This window comes from Diceros bicornis, chromosome 34 (assembly GCF_020826845.1).
Source record: "Diceros bicornis minor isolate mBicDic1 chromosome 34, mDicBic1.mat.cur, whole genome shotgun sequence".
In the NCBI taxonomy this organism is placed as follows: domain Eukaryota; kingdom Metazoa; phylum Chordata; class Mammalia; order Perissodactyla; family Rhinocerotidae; genus Diceros; species Diceros bicornis.
Genome location: NC_080773.1, coordinates 38,294,480 through 38,316,273, shown reverse-complemented (window position 1 = coordinate 38,316,273; position 21,794 = coordinate 38,294,480). Strand labels below are relative to the sequence as shown.

The 21,794-nt window shown below is 54.9% G+C and overlaps 1 protein-coding gene across 3 annotated transcripts; it reads left to right on the top strand.

Moving 5' to 3' along the window:
• The first annotated feature begins 171 nt into the window (after window positions 1–171).
• Window positions 172–21,782, top strand: ZBTB45 (zinc finger and BTB domain containing 45). 3 transcript variants are annotated; one of them, XM_058530655.1, is made up of 3 exons: window positions 172–399; window positions 18,515–19,787; window positions 21,522–21,782. In XM_058530655.1, exons 1-3 carry the CDS (start codon window positions 388–390, stop codon window positions 21,776–21,778), a joined length of 1,542 nt encoding a protein of 513 aa, XP_058386638.1. In that variant the 5' UTR covers window positions 172–387; the 3' UTR covers window positions 21,779–21,782. The 3 variants fall into 3 exon arrangements, with proteins under 3 accessions (XP_058386638.1, XP_058386639.1, XP_058386640.1); XM_058530656.1 differs by lacking the exon at window positions 172–399 and adding an exon at window positions 16,442–16,516; XM_058530657.1 differs by lacking the exon at window positions 172–399 and adding an exon at window positions 16,457–16,516 and having other exon boundaries at window positions 18,510–19,787.
• Window positions 21,783–21,794: the final 12 nt, after the last annotated feature.

Sequence of the window (21,794 nt, the reverse complement as noted above, 5' to 3'; positions counted from 1 at the left end):
GTCCGCGGGCGGGGCGCGCGCATAGTTACTAGGGTGTGCTCCCGAGCCAGCCCCTTCTCCAGGCCGCTATAGTGCGCATGCGTATTAGCAGTCTGGGCCTCCACCTCAATCCCGGCCCCTTTGGCCGGCCCAGAGAAGTCTCTGGTTGCTGCGTCAACAAGCGTTCGGGAGAGGGGGCGGGACACAGGAAGATGGGCGGAGGGTCCCCGTCGGAGGAGGAAGTGCTCTTCTGAGCCGGGAGGCTGACTTTTAACGTTTTTATTGTTTAACACGAGAAACACTGAAACTTGCCTAAATCAAACAGATCCCAAGAGACTACAGAGCAGCGAGTCACCTGGCCCCCCAAGCGCTCCCTTCCCATCTTTCAGCCAGCCGCTGCGCTGACTGATGCTTTTCCAGGTGGGCAAACTGAACCTAACAGTGGGGGAATTCTAAGGAGGAAAGCAGGGTCTGGGGGAGTGAATCCTGTCGGAGGAAGCAGGATCTGTAGAGAGGGGAATCCTCCCTCAGTGGGGAGTAGGATGGGGGCAGGTGAGTCTTGTCTGAGGGAGGAAGCAGAGTGCGGAGAATTCTGTCAGATGGGGAAGAGCAGGCCTGTGGGGGTGGGAGACATCCTATTTGAAAGAAACATGGCGTTTTTGTGGGAATCCTGTCTGAGGGGAAGCAGAGTCTGTGTGGGGAGAATACTGTCTGAGGTGGGAGCAGAGTTGGTGGGAGCAGGGTCCGTGGGAGGGGATCCTGTCTGAGGTGAAGCAGAGTCTGTGTGGAGAGAATCCTGTCTGAGGTAGGAGCAGTCTGTGTGAGGAGAATCCTATCTAAGGTGGGAGCAGAGTCTTTGTGCGGAGAATCCTGTCTGAGGTGGCAGCAGAGTCTGTGGGAGGTGATCCTGTCTGAGGGGAAGCAGAGTCTGTGTGGGGAGAATCCTGTCTGAGGTGGGAGCAGAGTTGGTGGGAGCAGGGTCTGTGGGAGGGGATCCTATCTGAGGGGAAGCAGAGTCTGTGGGAGGGGATCCTGTCTGAGGGGAAGCAGAGTCTCTGTGGGGAGAATCCTGTCTGAGGTAGGAGCAGTCTGTGTGAGGAGAATCCTATCTAAGGTGGGAGCAGAGTCTGTGGGAGGGGATCCTGTCTGAGGTGGGAGGAGAGTCTGTGGGAGGGGATCCTCTCTGAGGTGGGAGCAGAGTCTGTGGGAGGGGATCCTCTCTGAGGTGGGAGCAGAGTTGGTGGGAGCAGGGTCTGTGGGAGGGGATCTTGTCTGAGGTGGGAGCAGAGTTGGTGGGAGCAGGGTCTGTGGGAGGGGATCCTGTCTGAGGTGGGAGCAGAGTCTGTGGGAGGGGATCCTGTCCGAGAGGAAGCAGAGTCTGTGTACGGAGAATCCTCTCTGAGGTGGGAGCAGAGTCTGTGGGAGGGGATCTTGTCTGAGGGGAAGCCGAGTCTATGTGGGGGGAATCCTGTCTGAGGTAGGAGCAGTCTGTGAGGAGAATCCTATTTAAGGTGGGAGCAGAGTCGGTGGGAGCAGGGTCTCTGGGAGGGGATCCTGTCTGGGGTCACTAGGCACGGAGAAAACTCGAGGGATCGGTGCCTCGGAGCTGGTCCCTGGGCTGGGCCTTGGCCCCCTGTGCAGGGCTCCTCGGTCCTGAGGTCTCCAGGCCAGGATGAGGCTGGAGGGCACAGGTCTGAGAGGATGCAGAGAGCCTGGAGGGCCGGCGGGTCCAGCCCCGGGACTCGACTCTACTTTTCCAGACCTCGCACACGCCCAGGCTGCGGGGAGAGCGGGGCGCAGCCTCCCCCAACCCAGCTCCCCAGGAGCCCACACGTGGCGGCGGCGGAGACGCGTCCGGCCCTACTGGGCTGGGTGTGGCCTTTGTTGCCGCCGGGGGTCCGCAGGGCTTTGTCTCCGCGCCCGCCTTTGTTCCAGCCCTGGCGCGGCCCCCAAATCCGGGCGCCGCTCCGCCCCCTCAGCTGCATAGTCCCGGCCTCCGCGGCCACCGGAGCAGGTCCGCCGGGCCACGCCCCCTCACTGACTGGCCCGCTGCCTCTTAATCGTTCCCGAAGACCCTGTCCACGGACCGTTGCTTACTTCCTCTGATAATTGGGAAGGAAATTGGTGGCTGGCAGTGCACAGCGTGAGGTGTGGCGTCCGTTAGTAATATTTGCTGAGCACTTTCCACGACCCCACCCTGCACGGGGCCGCAAAATCTCTGAGGAGGTGTGGGGAGGACTGACCCATATTTACTCTGGCTCCTGAGGCAGACGCAGGGTTGTCAGGGACCAGACAGTCAAAATAACTAAGTGGTGGTAAAGAGTGTGGGAGAGGACTCCCCTTGGGGCTACTCCCAAACACCTGCAGGAAGGACAGTTCAAGCAGAAACAATAAGTACAAAGGCCCTGAGGCAGACCAGGCACAAAGGGAGCAGTGAAGTGAGGAGTAGTGGGAGGTGCCTAGAAGTTGCCAGACAGCTATCTGGGGATAGGTTTGGTCCTCTGGTTGCCCCTGGTTACAGGCCCTTCACTAGACTCTGGCAACTGGCCCTGTGGTTTCAATGGTCCACCAAGGCCCATGCTCTTCTCTCTAAACAGTCCCCCCTTTCTCCTTCTGGGCCCAGGACATTCCTTCCTAGTCCTTGGCAGCCACACAAGCAGGATGTCACCAGGTGCCAGCAGCAGGCCTTGGAGAGTCCCCTTACCACCAGGTGCTTGGCCACTGCCAGCCCCATTGTCCAAATGGGGAAACCAAGGCTTCTGGAAGTGCCAGGACAGCAATGGGGGAGGAGAATCAACTGGAAACCAGGCTCAGGCAGACTCAGGGAAGCACAAGGGGCATCCTAGGACTGGCTGAACCAGAGTGGGCATACAGGAGGGCAAGGCCAGGGCAGAACCCTTGCTCAGAGGTCCTCTCTTAGGAGCCAGCCTATTCAGAGGTCCAGAGGTGTATGGCAGGACACAGGTACATCTTGGCTCTGTCCCCCAGCTAGACCCGACTGAGTGTAGTCAGTGTCAGTGTCACCTTATACTCTCATCCTCTGTGCTCCTTGCCCACCCTTTACAGCATCTTACCCTTCCCAGTCCTGGACCACTGGAAACTGTCTCTATTCTGGCTTTGCAGACAGGGCTCCAGGGGTGAAACAATGCATAGGAGTCACTCAGACTGCACCCAGGCCAGCCAAGGCCTGCCTACTGCCCCTTTGGGGCACCTGCCTGCAAACAGGCACCCTCACTCTCTTCCTTCCCCAAACTCCACACCTGCACCTGGCTCTCCATCCAGCTTCAGGTGTCACCCCCAGAGCCACTTCCTGGGGAGGTCTTGTGGCTACATCACTCCAATCTCTTGCTCTGTGTTCACAGATTTCATTCAGGAGCTAGACAGTGGTGATGGTTGCACAACACATGAATGTACTTAATGTCACTGAATTGTGTACTTTAAAATAGTTAAGGGCCAGCCCCGTGGCTTAGCAGTTAAGTGCGCGCACTCCGCTGCTGGCAGCCCGGGTTCGGATCCCAAGCGCGCACCAACACACCGCTTCTCCGGCCATGCTGAGGCTGCATCCCACATACAGCAACTAGAAGGATATGCAACTATGACATACAACTATCTACTGGTTCTTTGGGGGGAAAAAAAAAGGAGGAGGATTGGAAATAGATGTTAGCTCAGAGCCAGTCTTCGTCGACAAAAAGAGGAGGATTGGCATGGATGTTAGCTCAGGGCCGGTCTTCCTCACAAAAAAATAAATAAATAAATAAAATAGTTAAAATGAAAATTCTTTTTTAAGGTTTTTTTTTTTCCTGAGGAAGATTCACCCTGAGCTAACATCTGTGCCAATCTTTCTCTATTTTGTATGTGGGTCACAGCCACAGCATGGCTGACGAGTGGTGTAGGTCTGCACCTGGGATCCAAACCCACCAACCTGGGCCGCTGAAGGGGAGCACGCTGAACTTAACCGCTACAACACGGGGCTGGCCCCAAAATGAAAATTTTATGTTATGTGTATTTTACCACACACATAAAAATCAGATTTTGATGATCAGATCAGCAGGGTCTGTCCCTGCTGACCTCTGATCTACCACTCAGCTCCAACTACACAGGCCAGCCTGTTGTTCCCACCTCTGGGCCTTTGCACTTGCTGTTCCCTCTCCCCAGAATGTTATTCCCCACCTCTCTTTCTGGCTCCTTCTCTTCTTTGACATTTCAACTAGAGTGAATCATGAGGACATGAGTTCCAAACTGCTCGTGCTCACTACTGCATCTGCCATGTCTATCCCAGGGCCCGCTCCAGAGTAGGGACTCAGTAAATGTGTAAGAGGACACACAAATTCATGAAGATGATGACTGTCTTGACCCTTCCAGTTTTGTAGGCTACAAGATGAGGTTTGGGTTCTATTACTTTTTAAATTTTTTAAAAATTTAAAATTCATGTAACATCTGGGGCCAGCCGGGTGGTGCAAGCAGTTAAGTGTGCACACTCTGCTGCGGCGGGCCGGGGTTCACTGGTTCGGATCCCGGGGGCGCACCAACGCACTGCTTGGTAAGCCATGCTGTGGCAGCGTCTCATATAAAGTGGAGGAAGATGGGCAGGGATGTTAGCCCAGGGCCAGTCTTCCTCAGCAAAAAAAGAGGAGGATTGGCAGATGTTAGCACAGGGCTGATCTCCTCACACACACACAAAAAAAGTTCATGTAACATCACATTCATCATTTCAGCTATTTTAAAGTGTACATTCAGTGGGATTTCATACATTCACAATGTTGTACAACCACCACCTCTGTCTAGTTCCAGAACATTTTCATCACCCCCAAAAGGAAACCAGCACTCACTCTCCATTCCCTTTCCCACCAGCACTGAGCAACCACTAATCTACTTTCTGCTTCTTTGAACTTTTTAACCTTTTGATATAATATGTAATTATATAATATAAGGCTTATAATATGTACAGAAAAGCACACACATCATACATACAGTGAGCACCCTGGGTAACCAGCTCTGATATCAAAAAGCAGAACATCCCCGGCTCCCAGAACCTGTTTATGCCCCTCCTAGCCCCCGCCATCCTGACTTCTCCCACCACAGACAAGCTTTGCTGGTGTACACATGGAACCATGCAGGGTTTAGCGGGTCAGTGTCTGGCTTCTTTCCCCGAGTGCACATCCGTGTGGCTGTGTGTGGCCTTGGTTCCTTCCATGTCCTTGTGTAGGGCCCCATCACACAAATGCCCTACACTTGTTTATACAGTCTCTTCTTTTTTTCTTTTTTTTTTTTTGCGAGGAAGATCAGCCCTGAGCTAACATCCATGCTAATCCTCCTCTTTTTGCTGCGGAAGACCGGCCCTGAGCTAACATCTATTGCCAATCCTCCTCCTTTTTTTCCCTTTTCCTCCCCAAAGCCCCAGTAGATAGTTGTATGTCATAGTTGCACATCCTGCTAGTTGCTGTGTGTGGGACACCGCCTCAGCATGGCTGGACAAGCGGTGCATTGGTGTGCGCCTGGGATCCAAACCTGGGCTGCCAGTAGTGGAGCGCACGCACTTAACCGCTAAGCCGTGGGGCCGGCCCCTGCACAGTCTCCTCTTGACCACACTTGAGTCTTCCTCCTGCTTGTGCTGTTATGAACACAGCTGCTGTACCATACATGGCTTTTGGCTTGCTTTTTCTTTAATTGTAATGAGGAGCTAGCAGAAGGTTTTAGCAGAAGATGGCATGATCTGATTCCCATTTCAAGGGTTTCAGGTGGGAAATGGATGTGGGGGAGGGCGGAAAGCAGAAGATAAGCATCCAAGCAGGCCGGGCGGAAAAGGCACTAGATCCTCTAAATCACCCTTTAAAATCACTTTGGCTCCTCCATTAGTTTCCTATGGCTACTGTAACACATTACAACAAACTAGGTGGCTTAAAACAAAAATTTAACTCACAGTTCTGGGGGCCAGAATTCTGAAATTGAAGTGTTGGCAGGGCCATGCTCCCTCCGAAGGCTCTAGGAGAGAATCCTACCTTGCCTCTTCTAGCTTCTGGTGGTTCGAGGGGTTCCTGGGCTTGTGGCTGCATCACATCAATCTTGAAGGCCAACATCTTCAAATCTCTCTTTGTTCCAAATTCATATTGCTTTTCCCTCTGTGTGTCATTGCTATGGCTGAATGGTATCCCCCCCAAAATACATATGTTGAAGGTCTGCCAATGTCATAGTATTTGGAGATGGGGCTTTGGGGAGGTAATAGGGTTAGGTGAGGTCATGAGGGTGGAGCCCTCATGATGGGATCAGTGTCCCAGTAAGAAAAGAGACCAGAGAGCTTGCTATGGTCACAAAGAAGAGGTCATGTGAGCACACAGCAATACGGCAGCCTCCTACAAGCCAAAAGACGAGGTCTCAGGATAAAATCTACCTTGCCGGCACCTTAATCTTGGACTTCCCAGCCTCCAGAACTGTGAGAAGTAAATTTTGGTTGTTTAAGCCGTGCACCCTATGATATTTTGTTATGGCAGCCAGAGCAGACTAAGACAGTTTTGACAAATTTCCCTCTGTCTTGCTTTTGTAAGAAAGCATGTGAATTTACATTTAGAGCCCACCCGAATAACTCAGCATAATTTCTCCATTTCAAGAGCTTTAATCACAATTGCCAAGATCCATTTTCCTAGTAAGTTAGTACTTCCGATACCAAACCAAGTGGGCTCACCTCCTGGTGAGTTAAATAAGACTCTACACCAGTGGAAGTTATCTCACAAAGTAAAGTGTATTTGCAGCAAATAGGAGGCCATGAGGAATCATTTCCAAAGTCATGGCATCCCTGAACAAAGGGAAGCAGGAACTTTTATTTTGGTTGGGGAATGAATATTCAAAAGGGAGAGGTGGGTACACTGCAGATTATGGTAATGAGGCTTAATCTCTTCCTGAAGAGATCTTTGCATTAAAAATAAGGCAAGGTTGGGGCTGGCCCCATGGCATAGTGGTTAAGTCTGCGAGCTCCTGCTGCTGGCAGCCTGGGTTCGGATCCAGGTGCACCTCTTGTCAGGCCATGCTGTGGCGGCATCCCATATACAGTGGAGGAAGATGGGCACAGATGTTAGCCCAGGGCCAGTCTTCCTCAGCAAAAAAAGAGGAGGATTGGTGTGGATGTTAGCACAGGGCTGATCTTCCTCACAAAAAAATAAATAAATAAATAAGGCAAGGTCATGGGCGGAGCTCTTGTAGGGAGGCTTGGCCAGCCTTAGGGTGGCGGCTGATTGTGTCTCCTCAACACAAAAAAAACAACTTGGAAAAACAATTAAATGCTTCCAAACCCAGCCTTGAGTTCCTTGGGGCACTAGTCGATGACACTTCCAGGTTCCAAAGATTAGGATGTATATATCTTTGGGGGCCATTTTTCAGCCTACTGCAGTCCGCCTTTAACAGATGGGAAAACCAATCCCCAGAGAGTAGAAGGAGTTGTCCAGAGTCCCACAGCCTGTGTGAGTCCACCCCAGTCCTGGGATCAGTGGGTGCCCCTTCCATCTGCTGCCTTCCCCAGGAAATCTGTGGCCCCCAGGGAGGGCAGGAAGGGAAAGGACAGGAGACATCTGGAGCCTGGAGTTCCATCCCTTTCCCTGCAGAGGAACAAAGGCTAATTACTGAACCAATTACTGCTTCCAGGACTATACAGGGAAAGTCCCAGGTGAGCCTGGAACACTGTGTTATGCCACTAAGTAAGAAGTGCCCAGAGAATGACAGAAACATGTTAAAAGGACACAGAAGCCATATCTGATGATACAACTCAAGCATCAGAAAAAATGATGACTGTTGATGGGGTTCAGGGCAAGCTGCCCCAGGATATGTCACTCTGGTATGCTGATTATTTCAAACTGAAGACAATAAAGGCTCAGAAGACTCTGAAAGAAACTTTGACCTCCCCCACCACTAACTGCCTAAAGGTATTTAAGATAGAAGGCCTGTCCGCAGGACAGGCCATCACCATAGATAACTCTGGGTATGGATAGACTGGGAGGGTCCTTGCTAAGCCCATTTTTATCAAAGTTCTGTTTACCAAACATTTACATTTGTAAGGGAAATCTCCATTTGTAAAGGTATCTCCGTCTCTGTACTAGGAAGAAGGGGGGGATGACCTCATCTCTAGAAACTTATCAGTGTGGAAGGTGAGGCCTTAAATCTGCATAATAACCTTACTCTTGTTTACTGTGCTTTTCTGGTAATCTCAAACAACTGACTCCTTCCACCTCCAACATCCTCCTTTGTCTTTAGCTGAAGATAGTATTTAAGATGAGAACCTCCACCATTCTGCAGTTACTCAGTTTCCCTGGGTCTCTCCCATGGATACATGTTATAAAGCTTTGTTTGATTTTCTCCTGCTATTTGGTCTCATGTTAATTTAATTTGTGGCCCAGCCAGAAAGGACCCAGAGTGGGTAGAGGATAGTCTTCCTCCCCTTCACTGTCATTGACTGACACGCAGTGAACCCACCCTATGCATGAGCCCTTAAGGGTTCTCAAAAAAGAGAAAGCCAGAAAAATAAGCCCATCTGTCACCATATGATGCTGCTTTTAAGACAGCCCCTCACTAAGGAATCAGCACTGATCCTGCCTTCCCACGGGGAACTGTATTTCAGAGGAACACATGGCACCAGTTCTTGCTTAGATCATTAAATGTTAGAATTAGGAAAACATTTCCCAGCCAGTAATGAGATTCCTAAGCAGGCCAGGATTATTTATTGCATACACTATGAGGCGAATGGAGGGAGTGGTGTCAATGTGGCTGTCTGGGGGGTACACATGACTGGGCAGTGGGCAGTCAGGTTGTCACTGCCCCAATGTTAGGATTAGCACCACTGAGATCCCCCAAGGGATATGATAGGACCCACTTAACACCCCCTGTGAGGGGTTCTAGCCAACAACGTTTGGCTTGAAACCGAACAAGTCTTTAGATCTAACTTCCCATCCACAGGAACTACTGGGGATGTTGGAGAGAGGGAGAAAAGCAGCCAAGCATGCCCATCCAGAAGGGGAGGATGTCCTACCAGAAACCAGGGTCCATTATCCTCTACCAGTCTTCATAGAGGGCTATAAATCTAGCCAGACACCAGATCAGTGACCGATGGGGCTGGAGTAGAAATGGGTGCAGACTGCACAAAGGAAGTTTTAAGGAGAAGGGAAATATTCTAAACTTGGGTTGTGGTGATGGCTGCACAATGATGAATATTAATTTACTAAAAATCTTTGAAGTGTACCTACAATGGGTATATTTTATGGCATATGTTATATTCAATACAACTGTAAAAAAAAGGAGGGGAGGTCCAAAGAAGATACAAAAATGGCCTGGACAATAAGGATGTGAAGTCGTTAAGAAAATGGAAATCAGGGGCCTGTCCCGTGGCTTAGCGGTTAACTGCTCCTGCTCCGCTACTAGCGGCCCAGGTTCGGATCCTGGGCACGCACCAGTGCACCGCTTCTCCAGCCATGCTGAGGCTGTGTCCCACATACAGCAACTAGAAGGATGTGCAACTATGACATACAACTATCTACTGGGGCTTTGGGGGAAAAAGAACGAGGAGGATTAGCAATAGATGTTAGCTCAGAGCCGGTATGCTTCAGCAAAAAGAGGAGGATTAGCATGGATGTTAGCTCAGGGCTGATCTTCCTCACCAAAAAAAAAAAAAAGCAAAGCAAACCACTATGAAATACCTATTCACACCCCACTTAGGATGGCTATTAAAAAAAATAAGAACAGGGGCCAACCAGGTGGCGTAGTGGTTAAGTTCTGGGTGCTCGGCTTGGGCAGCCTGGGTTCATGGGTTAGGACCCCGGGTCGTGGACCCAGACCACTCATCAATCCATGCTATGGTGGCAACTCACATACAAAATAGGGGAAGATTGGCACAGATGTTAGCTCAGGGCCAATCTTCTTCAAGCAAAAAGAGGAGGATTGGCAACGGATGTTAGCGTAGGGCCAATCTTCCTCACCAAAAAAAAGGATAATAACAAGTGTTAGCAGGGATGTGGAGAAATTAGAACCCTCCCACATTGCTGGTGGGAATGTAAAATGGTGCAGCCACCTTGGAAAAAAGCTTGGCAGTTCCTCAAATGGTTAGACATAGATTTACCATATGATCCAGTAATTAACTACTAGGTATATACCCTAAGGAATTGAAAACAGAATTTTGTTTGTTTGTTTTATCTATTTATTTTTTAATTTTTTGTTTATTGCAGTAACATTGGTTTATAACATTGTATACATTTCAGGTGTACGTCATTATACTTCTATTTCTGCATGGATGAAAACAGAATGTTTAAACAAACCCTTGTACAGAAATGTTCATAGCAGCACTAGTTACAATAGCCAAAAGTTGGAACAACCCAAATGTCCATCGATTGATGAATGGATAAATAAATGTGGTATTTCCATACAATGGAGTTTTATTCAGCCATAAAAAGGAAAGAATCACTGATATGTGTTACAACTTGCATGAACCTTGAAAACATTATGCTGAGTGAAAGACATCAAACATAAAAGACCAAATATTATATGATTCTATTTATGTGAAATATCCAGAATATGCAAATTCATACAGACAGAAAATAGATTAGTGGCTGCTGGGGGGGTGGGCGGAAATAAGGAGTTACTGCCAGTGGATACAGGTTTATTTTGGAGTGAGGAAAATGTTTTGGAACTAAATGGAGGTGGTGGTTACACAACATTGTGATTATAGTAAAATTCACTGAATTGTTCACTTTAAAATGGTTTTGTGTTATGTGAATTTCATCTTAATTTAAAAAGCGGTGCTTTTTTTTTTTATAATTTTATCTATTTATTTACTTTTCCCCCAAAGCCCGAGTAGATAGTTGTATGTCATAGTTGCATATCCTTCTAGTTGCTGTGCATGGGACACGGCCTCAGCATGGCCGGAGAAGCGGTGCGTGGGGGCGCCCCTGGGATCCCAACCCGGGCCGCCAGCAGCAGAGCGCGGGCACTTAACCGCTAAGCCGCGGTGCCCACCGGAGAGCGGGGCTTCTTGATCGACAGAGAGCAAAGGACCTGAGCAGTCCTGAATGGGCCCTGGGCAGAGACAAACCAGCTGTCAGGGCCCGTTTGTGGACGGCTAGTGACCTGGAGCTATGGACCAAACACACTAAGGAGCAAGGAAGCTTCCGAAGACAAGCAACTAGGAAATCATCCCTGTTTTTAAAAGATGCATCCTGAGGTTAAGAAAGAAGAGTTCATCAGTGTCTTAAACACAAAGAGGGCAAGATGGAGAATAGCCCTTGTCATGAGGGAGGGGACTAGGTCAGGGTGGGCCCACCAGGTGGACAGCTGGAAGAGCAAGGCTGGGGCGTTTCTGCCTCAGTTGCCCACCTCAGCAGGGAAGTGCTTTTCAGACCAGAAGCCAAGGGCACAAGCTCCTGAATGGAAAACAACGAACCATCTAACCAGACAAACTTCACAAGAGCTAGGTGGCACTGGAGCCTGAGGCAAAGTGAGGGAGACCTCATATTGTGTGATTCCATTTATGTGAAATGTCCAGCACAGGCAAATCTACAGCGACATTAGATTCGCGGTTGCCTGGGATAGGGGTGCGAACCGGAACTCACAGTGAATGGGCGGAGGGATCTCATTGGGCATGGTAGAAACGTTCTGTAACAGGACGGTGCTAAGGGTTACACAACACGGTAAATTTACTAAAAATGATTGGATTGTATGTACACTTGAAATGGGAGAATTATATGAGAGAGTTGGTGCCTGGCTGGTGAGGCAACCTTACAACCTTGTAAACTTGCTGAAGCTGTCAAGCCCACACCAACTCCTACGCCCAGGGCGGCGGGAAAGGCGTGGAGGAGCAGCGTCCGTGAGAGGAAGCGATTGAGGAATATAAATTAAAACAGAAGCATTTTAATCTGGCTTCAGTGCATGCGTTAAACCAGGGATGGAAGAAGCCTTAAGGGACAGAACTGCCCAGGTGTGCCACCTCGAGGGCTTTTCCCTTTGCCTACAAGCTTTACTTAAAAGTTTTTTACTTGAATTTTGTTTTCAGTGTAAGAAAAACAGGACCAAAAAAAAAGGACAAAACAAGAACATTTGCTAATTTGGGGACCTGAGTGCTCCAGTCTGTGCAATATTGTTCTCCGTGTTTCTTGGGTTTTTTAACCTTTCAACAGTATTCCAAGAGCACAGTATGGCCCGAGTTCAGGGCCCAGGAGAAGTGACAGTGATGGCTGTGTTATTACGTTCATTATTTCAGTTTAGGTCTCCTCCTTCCGGAGTGGTTTTCTTAGACCTGTCCCTGAGGCTAGTAGGATGTTGTCTTTTACATATGAAAGCAAATTAAACCTTTTCTCTCTCTGTTGCAAATATTCCTTACCCCACCACCACCCCCTTGTTGGCAGTCCTTGATCCCAGTCCAGATGTTTCTTTTTCAGTAAATCCTGAAGGCACCTTGCTTGGTCCCACCCATTGCTCCTACCCACTTTGTAGGCTCCGCCAGAGCCTGGGTCTCGGCTCCCCTCCAGCCCCCTCCCCAAGCTGCAGCCTCTGAGGCCTTTCTGGTGTAGAAATGGGATCTCGCCACTGCCCCTCCCCTACCCCAAAGGGCTCCCCATTTCCTCTCATGCCTGTCAGGAGGGCTAAACCCTCCACTGCAGGTACCTGCCTTGCTGGGGACCTCCCTCAGTCTCCACCCTATCTACCTAGTCGGGGAAGCATTTTTCCAGGGACATGCTTAGTGTCTGACCCCTGGGGCTCCTGGTAGACTGAGGTGTGTGCCTCCGTCTTGGGACCTGCATCCCACACCAGGCACAGCCCAGACATACTAGGATGGGGCTGGGCTTGTAGACACCGGGACCTGAGCACTGGGCTTTACCCATAGACAGTGGCTGCCACAGAGGACTCTGCATGAGAAGCCGGCAGAGCAGTAATGGAGGGTGGAGGGCGGTTGGGGACCCTGACTGAGCTGGGAGCAGGAGCTGAGCCTTCTGACTTCTGATGAGGTGGGGGGGGGAGGGGGGCCTCCGCCTGGGCCAGCTGAGGAGACCCATTCTTTCAGGAGCTCAGTTTCTTTTTTGTGTGTGAGGAAGATCAGCCCTGAGCTAACATCTGCCAATCCTCCTTTTTTTTTGCTGAGGAAGACTGGCTCTGGGCTAACATCCATGCCCATCTTCCTCTACTTTATATGGGACACCGCCACAGCATGGCTTGACAAGCAGTGTGTTGGTGCGCGCCCAGGATCGGAACCAGCGAACCCCGGGCTGCCGCAGCGGAGCGCGAGCACTTAGCCACTTGCGCCACAGGGCCGGGCCCAGAAGCTCAGTTTCTTCTGCTCCTTTCATGTGTCTGTGACGGTTGTGACCTCACAAATTCTTCCCTTGATGCTCAACCAGTGTCGCCTGCCCTTTATCCCCCACTACCTCCAAGACTCTTGGACCTGCCTGAAATTTTCAGTATTTGCAGGCAATATCGGCCTCTCCCTGGCTTATTAAATCTGTGTCCTTAGCTACACTATTTATTCCTTGAAATGCCCCCAATCACTGTGACAAGGTCTTTGGAGAGAAAAGCAAAATAGATGTTTTCTCAAGTCTTGTGACACTGGAGGCTGCAGCTCCTCCCTCCCCTGAAGCCTGAGAAGAGTCAGGATTTGGGTTTTTCCCTCCTGCCTCCCACACCTCTTCTGGGCCAGGTCCTCCATCTCACCCTCATCCACTGAGACCTTCTCTGAAGCCACTCATGTCCTCTCCTTCCTACCCTGAATCTGTCCCCTTCTGGCCTTTCCTGCCAAGGTCTGAGCAGCCATTGCTGCCTTCTGGACTTCCTGCTTTTGTTGCCCCACTAGGTCCACTATCCTCCCCGGGGGCCTTTAAACATGCAGATGTCCCCCTACCAGCGCCATCCCCACAACAGTCAGGCCACACTTCTCTCAACTGCCTCACCCTCCCTCCTCAGAGCCCACACATGCCTTTCCACCTACCCTGATGTTGTTCCAGCCCTGCATCTGGACAGTTGGTCTCCTCTCTCACCCCTCGGTCCTTCTGCTTGTAGGATGAGGGAACGACACCACCAAAGTGTCTGATAAATGCTGTAAGGCAGAAATGAAGTATTTAGCAAGAGAGAAGCAATGGAAAGTTATTCATCACACGGAAACACAGTGACATTTATCAGACACTGTATGGAGGTCCTGAGTCTCTGGCAGCTGTATTCATTTTCTATTGCTACTTAAATTACCACAAACTCAGAGGCTTAAAACAACACCCATTTATTAGCTCACTGTTCTGTAGGTCAGAAATCCAGGCAGCGTCCTCTGCTCCAGGTCTCACAAAAGCTGCAATCAAGTCGTGAGCAGGGCTGGGCTCTTATCTGGAAGCTCTAGGGAAGAATCTGCTTCCCAGCTCATTCAGGTTGGCAGAATCCAGTTCCATGCAGTTGTGGGACTGAGGTCCCTGTTTTCTTGCTTGCTGTCATCCAGGGCTCTTCTCAGATCCTAGCCACCCCCGCCTTCCTTGCCACATGGCCCCCTCCACCTTCAAAGCCCCTGGAGTCCTTCTCCTACTTCAAGTCTCTGCTTTCCTCTTCTGCCTTTAAGGACCCTTATGATTACACTGGGCCTATCCAAACAATTTAGGATCATCTCCTTATTTTAAGGTCAGCTGATTAGTAACCTTAATTATATCTGCAATGTACTGTAACTACTCACAAGTTCCAGGGATTAACGCATGGAATTTCAGAGGGGGGCATTTTTAGAATTCTGCCCCCCTGCACAAGATGACTTACAATGCCTAGAATCCTATGGAATCAGGCCCAAGGCAGGGTGAAGCAGCTGTTGGTGCCTCCATTCCTGTTTAGGTTGTAGCGGCAGCAGCTGTCTGTCGAGGTGAAGGACACAGATGAACCCCCACTGTCACTGGCCCTGTGACAGAAGATGGGGGGGCCTTGAGGTCAGGGTGTGTCCCTGGGGGAGGTGGTGGCACCTGAGCTGTGTGAGAGGGTGCTACAGACAGAGGGAACTGAACAGGCCAGCCTCAAGGTGGGCCAGCAAGGAGCCTGAGGCCAGAGAAAAATGAGCAGTGATAGGATTGGGGAGGAGGAGTTGTTTAGGTTGGATGGAGCCAACCCAGTGGGCTGGGCAGGCCATTGCCAGGGGCCTAAATTCTTTTTTTTTTTTTTTTTGGTGAGGAAGATTGGCTCTGAGCTAACACCTGTGCCAATCTTCCTCTATTTCGTATGTGGGATGCTGCCACAGCATGCCCTGATGAGCAGCGTGTAGGTCTGCACCTGGGATCTGAAGCTGAGATCCCCCGGGGCAGTAGCGTGGGAACTTAACCATTATACCACCAGGCTGGTTGTGAGGGGCCTAGATTTCGAACAAGGACAATAAGGCCCTTGGACTTGGGTTTTAATGAGGTTCCTCAGGGCATGGGGCAAGAGATGGGGATGGTGGTTCCCCACCTGGCATATCCCCTTCCCTCCCTGACCTTTATCTACAACACAGCTGCCCCAACTGGGAGGTAGGCCCTCTGCCCTTGTCCCTATACTGGAGGCTGAGAAGTCAGACCCCCCCACCCCCACCCTGCCACCCCCGCCCCACGCAGGACTCCACACCTGATGCACAAGGCATAGGGGTCCACTGAGGTCCCAGGGGATTCTCTGACCTTGAGGTCCAGGCCCTTGTGCCTCCCTCCAGCCCCTACGAGTAGTGCATAAGGCCAGGCCAGCCCACCACTCCAGCCTCACCATCTATGATTGTCCTGGACAGCCAGCCCCATCTGAAGGCCCTTGCAGACCAAAACTGTTCCCTTGCCCAACAGCTCCTCCCACAGATTCTGTCCCCTAAAGTGACTCCTGCTCTTTGGAGTCTGGCTGCTCACCACCCACACACACACCCCCGTGCCTGTCTGAGCTCCGGCCCTGAGTGTGGCGTGCAGACGCGTCCAGTTTAGCATCCATTTATTTACGTGTTCACGACTCGCCCTGGGGGAGGTGGGCTGCCTCCACCTTCTACCTGGGGCCCAGCCTCGGGCCGGGGAAGTATCCTCTCCCCCACTCCAGTCGCAGCCGCCGGGGGGTATCTCGCCCGCGTCCCACGCGGGGTTGGAGTCCGACGCACCAGGGGCGAGCCTTACTCCCGCTTCCACCCGTGCTCTGGGGAGAAGGCGGCCTCCTGGGGTCGCGGCGGCGGCTCGGGCCGCAGACCGCCTGCGCCCCCTCGACTGACCTCTCTCCAGCCCAACGTACGCGCACGGGGCAGCCCGCGGAGAGACAACACAGGCCCCGGCTCCGCCCCGGCTCTAGGGCCGCGCCGGAAGCGCGCTCTGGCCCGGAGACTGCTCGCCCGCCCCAGCCTCTGCGACTTTGGTTCCGCTTCTAACGAGAGCCGGAAGTGCGGCTTGGCAGCGGCGGCTGATCTCCATAGAAACACCGGAAGTGTGCTCCAACCTAGCGCTTCCCAGCACCGCAGTGGTTGTGGACTTTGGTTCCGCGGGCGCCGCGGCCCGGAAGTGCGGCCTCGGCGTTGGTGAGCTGGAGGCGGCCACGGCCCGGCCTGGTGCCTGAGGAGGAGCCGGAGGTGGGGTCGGGCGGGCATCCCCCTGCCGCAGGGCCGCGGGGAGGCCGGGGCGGGCCAGGGGAGGGGCGCCCGCACCAGGCTTGGAGCTCACGCGGCGGACGTGAGGGGGCGCTGCAGGGTGGAGCCGGCGCGGAGGTGGGAGACAGGCGGGCCGGGCTGGGGCGGGTCAGCGGAGCGGGTCGGGATCGGGCTCTGGGCTCAGGGCGCGGCCACGGGGGCGGGTGCCCCGAGCGCGGGCGTGGCGCGGCGACGCGGCGCCGTACCCGGACGGCCGGCCGTTGTTCTAAGCCGCCAGGAAGGCCCTGCTGGTCTGGACGAGGGTCGGAGCCCGCCGGCGGGCAGGGCTGGGTTGGGTCGGAAAAGGAAGGGCTCGAGCCCGCCGGTCGATGCGCAGGTTTCGCCCCCGTCGCCCGGGCGCGGAGTTGCGGTCCTTTCGATGCTGGTGAATAGAGACGGGGAGGGGTGCTTGTGGCAGAGGTCACGGCACGTGCAGACTTGGCTCGTTTGAGGAGTTGCCAAGGATTAATTCCTCACCCGGGAGAGCTGTGAGCAGACGGTCCCGAGCTGTTGGGTCTGAACAGGCTCCCACTGGCCGTGGCGTGGGGGTTGCCCGGGAGTGGGGGCTGCATCGCTGGAGGCTAGCGGCGCCGCGGCGAGAGATGTGCAGCGTGCAAGAAAGGAAGGGGTCTGGCTCCAGCAAAGGAAAGGCGGTTTGGGCATCAAGAGTCAGAGGGGATGAGTCTGAGACCCCAGTTTGACCGTGAGGGTTGAGAGAGGCCTCACTGGGGCTGTGTGACCCTGCCTGAGCCAGGCTGGTGGACAGTGGATGGGCCTCAGGGTGCATCTTGTGTCCCAACTCTCCTCCCCTAGAGTACAGGTGTGTGTGGCCTGGGTGCGGGATGAGCCAGGTCTCCCATCCCTGTTTGATAGAGGGGAAACTGAGGTCAAGCGAGCTTGGTACCTGCCTGACGGTGAAGTAGCAGAGCTTCTCAGATTCCCAGAGTCCTTTGGGGGTGGTAGCCCCTCCTCTTTCCGGTGCCTGAGGGTGGGCAGTGCTGGGATTACAAGGCCACAGTTTGATGTGAAGCGTCAGGATTGCTCAGCTGTGCTGATCTGCAGGCCGCTGCTGCTCCACCCGCACCCACCCAATCACACACCCTGCACAGTCCACACAAGCCTCTTCTCTATGTCACGCCCACAACCTGCGTCCCACAGGCCCCGTCGAGAATCCAAGAAGCACCGCCTTTCCCGCTGTGCCGGGATCTGCCAGAAACCACGTATTTTCCTCCTGTGGGGTGCCTGCCAGGCTAATGCCCAGCGTACTCTCAACCCTTTGTGACTATGCACACCCTGAATCGCTTAGCACAGGAGGCAGGTCGTGCCACCCCACCCCTGCAAAGACCTCCGTATGCACTAGTTAACATAACCCGATTCAGAGGCAGTAGACCTGGGTCTGCACAGGGCCTTGGATGCTCTAAGGTTTGGGGATGTGGCAAGGGGGGACCAAAAAGAAGCCTTGAGTGGGGGGAGTCGCAGCCAGCCGGGTGGGGAGTGGGTGAGGCTGGCAGCCAGTTCTGGATAGGGGTCCCTGCCAACCTTGGGAGGGGAACATGGGGAAGGCTTATGGATGTTGGAGTTATGGGAAGGGTGGGTGTGTAGGCCACGACAGGGGAAGCCGGGCCCTGGACCCTGCCCCAGTCAGTAAGCAAGACTGGGAGGGGGATAGACCTGTAGTATCTCCGACGGTCTCCCAGGGGTGTGCTGGGGGGCTGCGGAGGTGGAGGGAGCTACAGAAGTTCTGGAGTGGGGGGAGTCCTGCTGTGTCCTGTGTGTTGGGACTTCGAGGGGCGGTTGGGGAGGGCTAGGGTTCTCAAAGCCTGGGGGTGTGGTGGGCCCTTGGGCCCTGTCCTACCATAAGGGCTGAAGGGACATCGACGCTGAGGCAGAGGGGGGTCCTGGGCTGACCTCCCCCCACCCACATCCCCTCGTCCAGTGCAGATGGCGGCAGCAGAGGCGGTGCACCACATCCACTTGCAAAACTTCTCTCGCTCGCTTCTGGAGACCCTCAACGGGCAGCGGCTGGGTGGCCACTTCTGCGACGTGACTGTGCGCATCCGCGAGGCTTCGCTGCGTGCACACCGCTGCGTGTTGGCCGCCGGCTCGCCCTTCTTCCAGGACAAGCTGCTGCTGGGCCACTCCGAGATCCGCGTGCCGCCGGTAGTGCCCGCGCAGACGGTGCGCCAGCTCGTCGAGTTCCTCTACAGCGGCTCGCTGGTGGTGGCGCAGGGCGAAGCGCTGCAGGTGCTCACGGCCGCGTCGGTGCTGCGCATCCAGACGGTCATCGACGAGTGCACGCAGATCATCGCCCGCGCCCGCGCCCCCGCCCCAGGCGCGCCCCCGCCCGTGCCCCTGCCCACGCCCGTGCCCCCGCCGCTCGCGCCCGCGCAGCTGCGCCACCGCTTGCGCCACTTGCTGGCTGCGCGCCCCCCGGGCCACCTCGGTGCTGCGCATAGCCGCAAGCAGCGCCAACCCGCACGCCTGCAGCTGTCCGCGCCCCCCGCGCCCGCCAAGGCCGAGGGGTCAGACGCTGACCCCACCCTGCCCGCGGTCCCAGACGACGGCTGTGAGGACGACGACGAGGAGACCGATGACGAGACCGAAGGCGAGGACGGCGAAGGCGGCGGCCCGGGCGAGGGCCAGGCGCCCCCTTCCTTCCCCGACTGCGCCGCCGGCTTCCTCACCACCGCCGGTGACAGCGCGCGCGAGCAGCCGCCTGCCCCCGCCGCCCTGTCTGACTACGGCGGCTCCGGGAGGGACTTCTTTCGGGGGGCTTCGGCGGCCGAGGACGTGTTCCCGGACAGCTATGTTTCCGTTTGGCAAGACGAGGATAGCACCGCCACGGAAGGCTGTGCGGCCGAGACCCCGGCCCCGCCCGACTGCGTCCTGTCGGGACGCCGCCCGCCCGGCGTGAAGACCCCCGGGCCGCCTGTCGCGCTTTTCCCCTTTCATCTGGGCGCTCCCGGGCCGCCTGCGCAACCCCCAACTGCGCCCTCGGGGCCAGTCCCTGCGCCCCCGCCCGCTTTCTACTCCCAGCTCCAACCGGACGCGACTCCCAGCGCGCCTCTGGGGGAGGCCCCGGCCCCGCCCGCCGCCCCCTCGGCCACCGCTGCGCGCGCCCCGGGCGCCGAGCCGCCCGCCTATGAGTGCAGTCACTGCCGCAAGACGTTCAGCTCGCGGAAAAACTACACCAAGCACATGTTCATCCACTCGGGTGAGCCGGGGTGGGTCTCGGCCCCTTGGTTTTTGGAGAGTCCAACATGAGGGGGGAGTGGGCGCTGACGCGGTTCTGTTGCTCTTTCGTGACCCCAGGGGAACCTGGAAATTGAGCCCCGGAGTGAAACGCGTGTGGGGGGGGAAGCCCCTCCACATGTAGCCAACACTCCTGCTGGTCCCCTGCCTCGCTTTATTGGGGCAGGGGGAATCCGAAGGCTGGGTTGGGAAGCAGGAACCTTTGGAAATCTGGCGGTGGAGCCTTGAGTCACCATGATGGAGCTTGGGATGCGCAGGAGGGATGGAGCCTTGGCAGGGGGATGTGGCCAGGTTGGGGAGTAGTAGTGCAGGAGGCCTCCTGGGTCTCCTGGATGCCGGCGGACCCAGTGCAAGGAAGGGTGGGTTCGCTGGCCTAGGGAGACAGCAGAGAGGTGACCTGATCACGGCCGGAGAAAGGGGATGGGGCTGCGGTGCGGGGACTCCATAGCTGCTGAGGAAGGAAAGGGAGGCTCCTTGAAGGCCGAGGGCAGGTCCCCACAAACCTGGAACCTCAGCTGTGGCTCTGTCAGGGAGGCGGCTCCTGCTCCGAAGCAGCTGGGGGAGAGGTAGAGAGTGGGTGAGGGTGGTGTGCGGGGGTGGAGGGAGCAGTGTTGTGGAGCGAGGGCCTGAGGTGGTGCCTGGCAGGTCCCCGGTGTGTCTCAGGGAGGGTGCAGGGTTCTCCCTGGGGGCTGACGTGGAGGCCCCGGGTATGGAGCTGCATGTGGTTAGGAAAAGCAAAGATTTGGCTGGAAGGCCAATGGGAGTGGAGTGGGGAGTTCTGCAGGGCCAGGAACTTGGGATTTCATTGTGAATGGTGAGGAAGGCATCACTGTTCTGAGCTAGGGAGTGACAGAGGTGTGATTTACAGTTTAAAATCTCCAACAGGCTTCCTTGGGAACCAGGAGAGAGAGCAGGGGCCCCAAAGGAGCACCAGTCAAGATTTGCCAGCTTTGCGTGGCCTTAGCCAGGTGCCAGGCCTGGTTGGTCTGGGGTAGCCCCTGCCGGGCACTACCTTGCAGTCAGTCCCCTGCTGCTGACAGAGACTTTTTGTTAATACCTGTTGACTAGGGGCCAACACAGCCTGCCTCCCCTTCTCTGATCCAGGATGAGGGGCGCAGCCTGCTCTGTCAGCGCGGGGACATTATACCGGCCAGCAGGCAGGGGTTCTGGGCAACACAGGATTCCAGCAGGAAGGGGGCACACTCTCTTCCAGTGTGAGGGTGCTGGGCCTTGCCAGACTGTCCCCGGAACGGTGGCCAGCGATCAGAGTTCAGAATGCTCTATGGGCATGGCAGGGATGGGGGAAGGGGAGGTCTTGTCCTGTAACAGGCGCGGTGTGGTTTGGGGGAGACCTGAGTGGTCAGTCCCGACAAGCAACGATGTCCTAGACCAGCAGGGTTCCCTACTAGGAGGGTACTTGTTGGAGGTGGTGGACCCTGACAGACAGTGGTATCCCTGTATGATGGTGAGGGTCTGGGAGAGGGGCCGTCCCATACTGAGGCATGTGTGGGGGTGCCTGTTAGACAGGAAGGTCCGGGAGTGAGGGGTAGTCCAGGAGTGGAGGGGGTGTCCCTGCTGGGCAGGAGGATTCCGGTTTATGGTTTGCCCGGGCGTGGAGGGGAGCCCCTGCCCAGCAAAGGCGCCCCAAGGCTCCTTCCCAGCTGACTTTCGCGCCCGGCCGCCCTGTCGCCCGCAGGGGAGAAGCCCCACCAGTGCGCGGTGTGCTGGCGCTCTTTCTCGCTGCGCGACTACCTGCTCAAGCATATGGTCACGCACACGGGCGTGCGCGCCTTCCAGTGCGCCGTCTGCGCCAAGCGCTTCACGCAGAAGAGCTCGCTCAACGTGCACATGCGCACGCACCGGCCCGAGCGCGCGCCCTGCCCCGCCTGCGGGAAGGTTTTCTCGCACCGCGCGCTGCTCGAGCGCCACCTGGCCGCCCACCCAGCGCCCTGATCCAGGCCTCGGGCCT

Coding starts and splice junctions, on each gene's coding strand:
- ZBTB45 (XM_058530655.1), top strand. Junction 19,788..21,521: donor GCACATGTTCATCCACTCGG/GTGAGCCGGGGT, acceptor TGTCGCCCGCAG/GGGAGAAGCCCCACCAGTGC.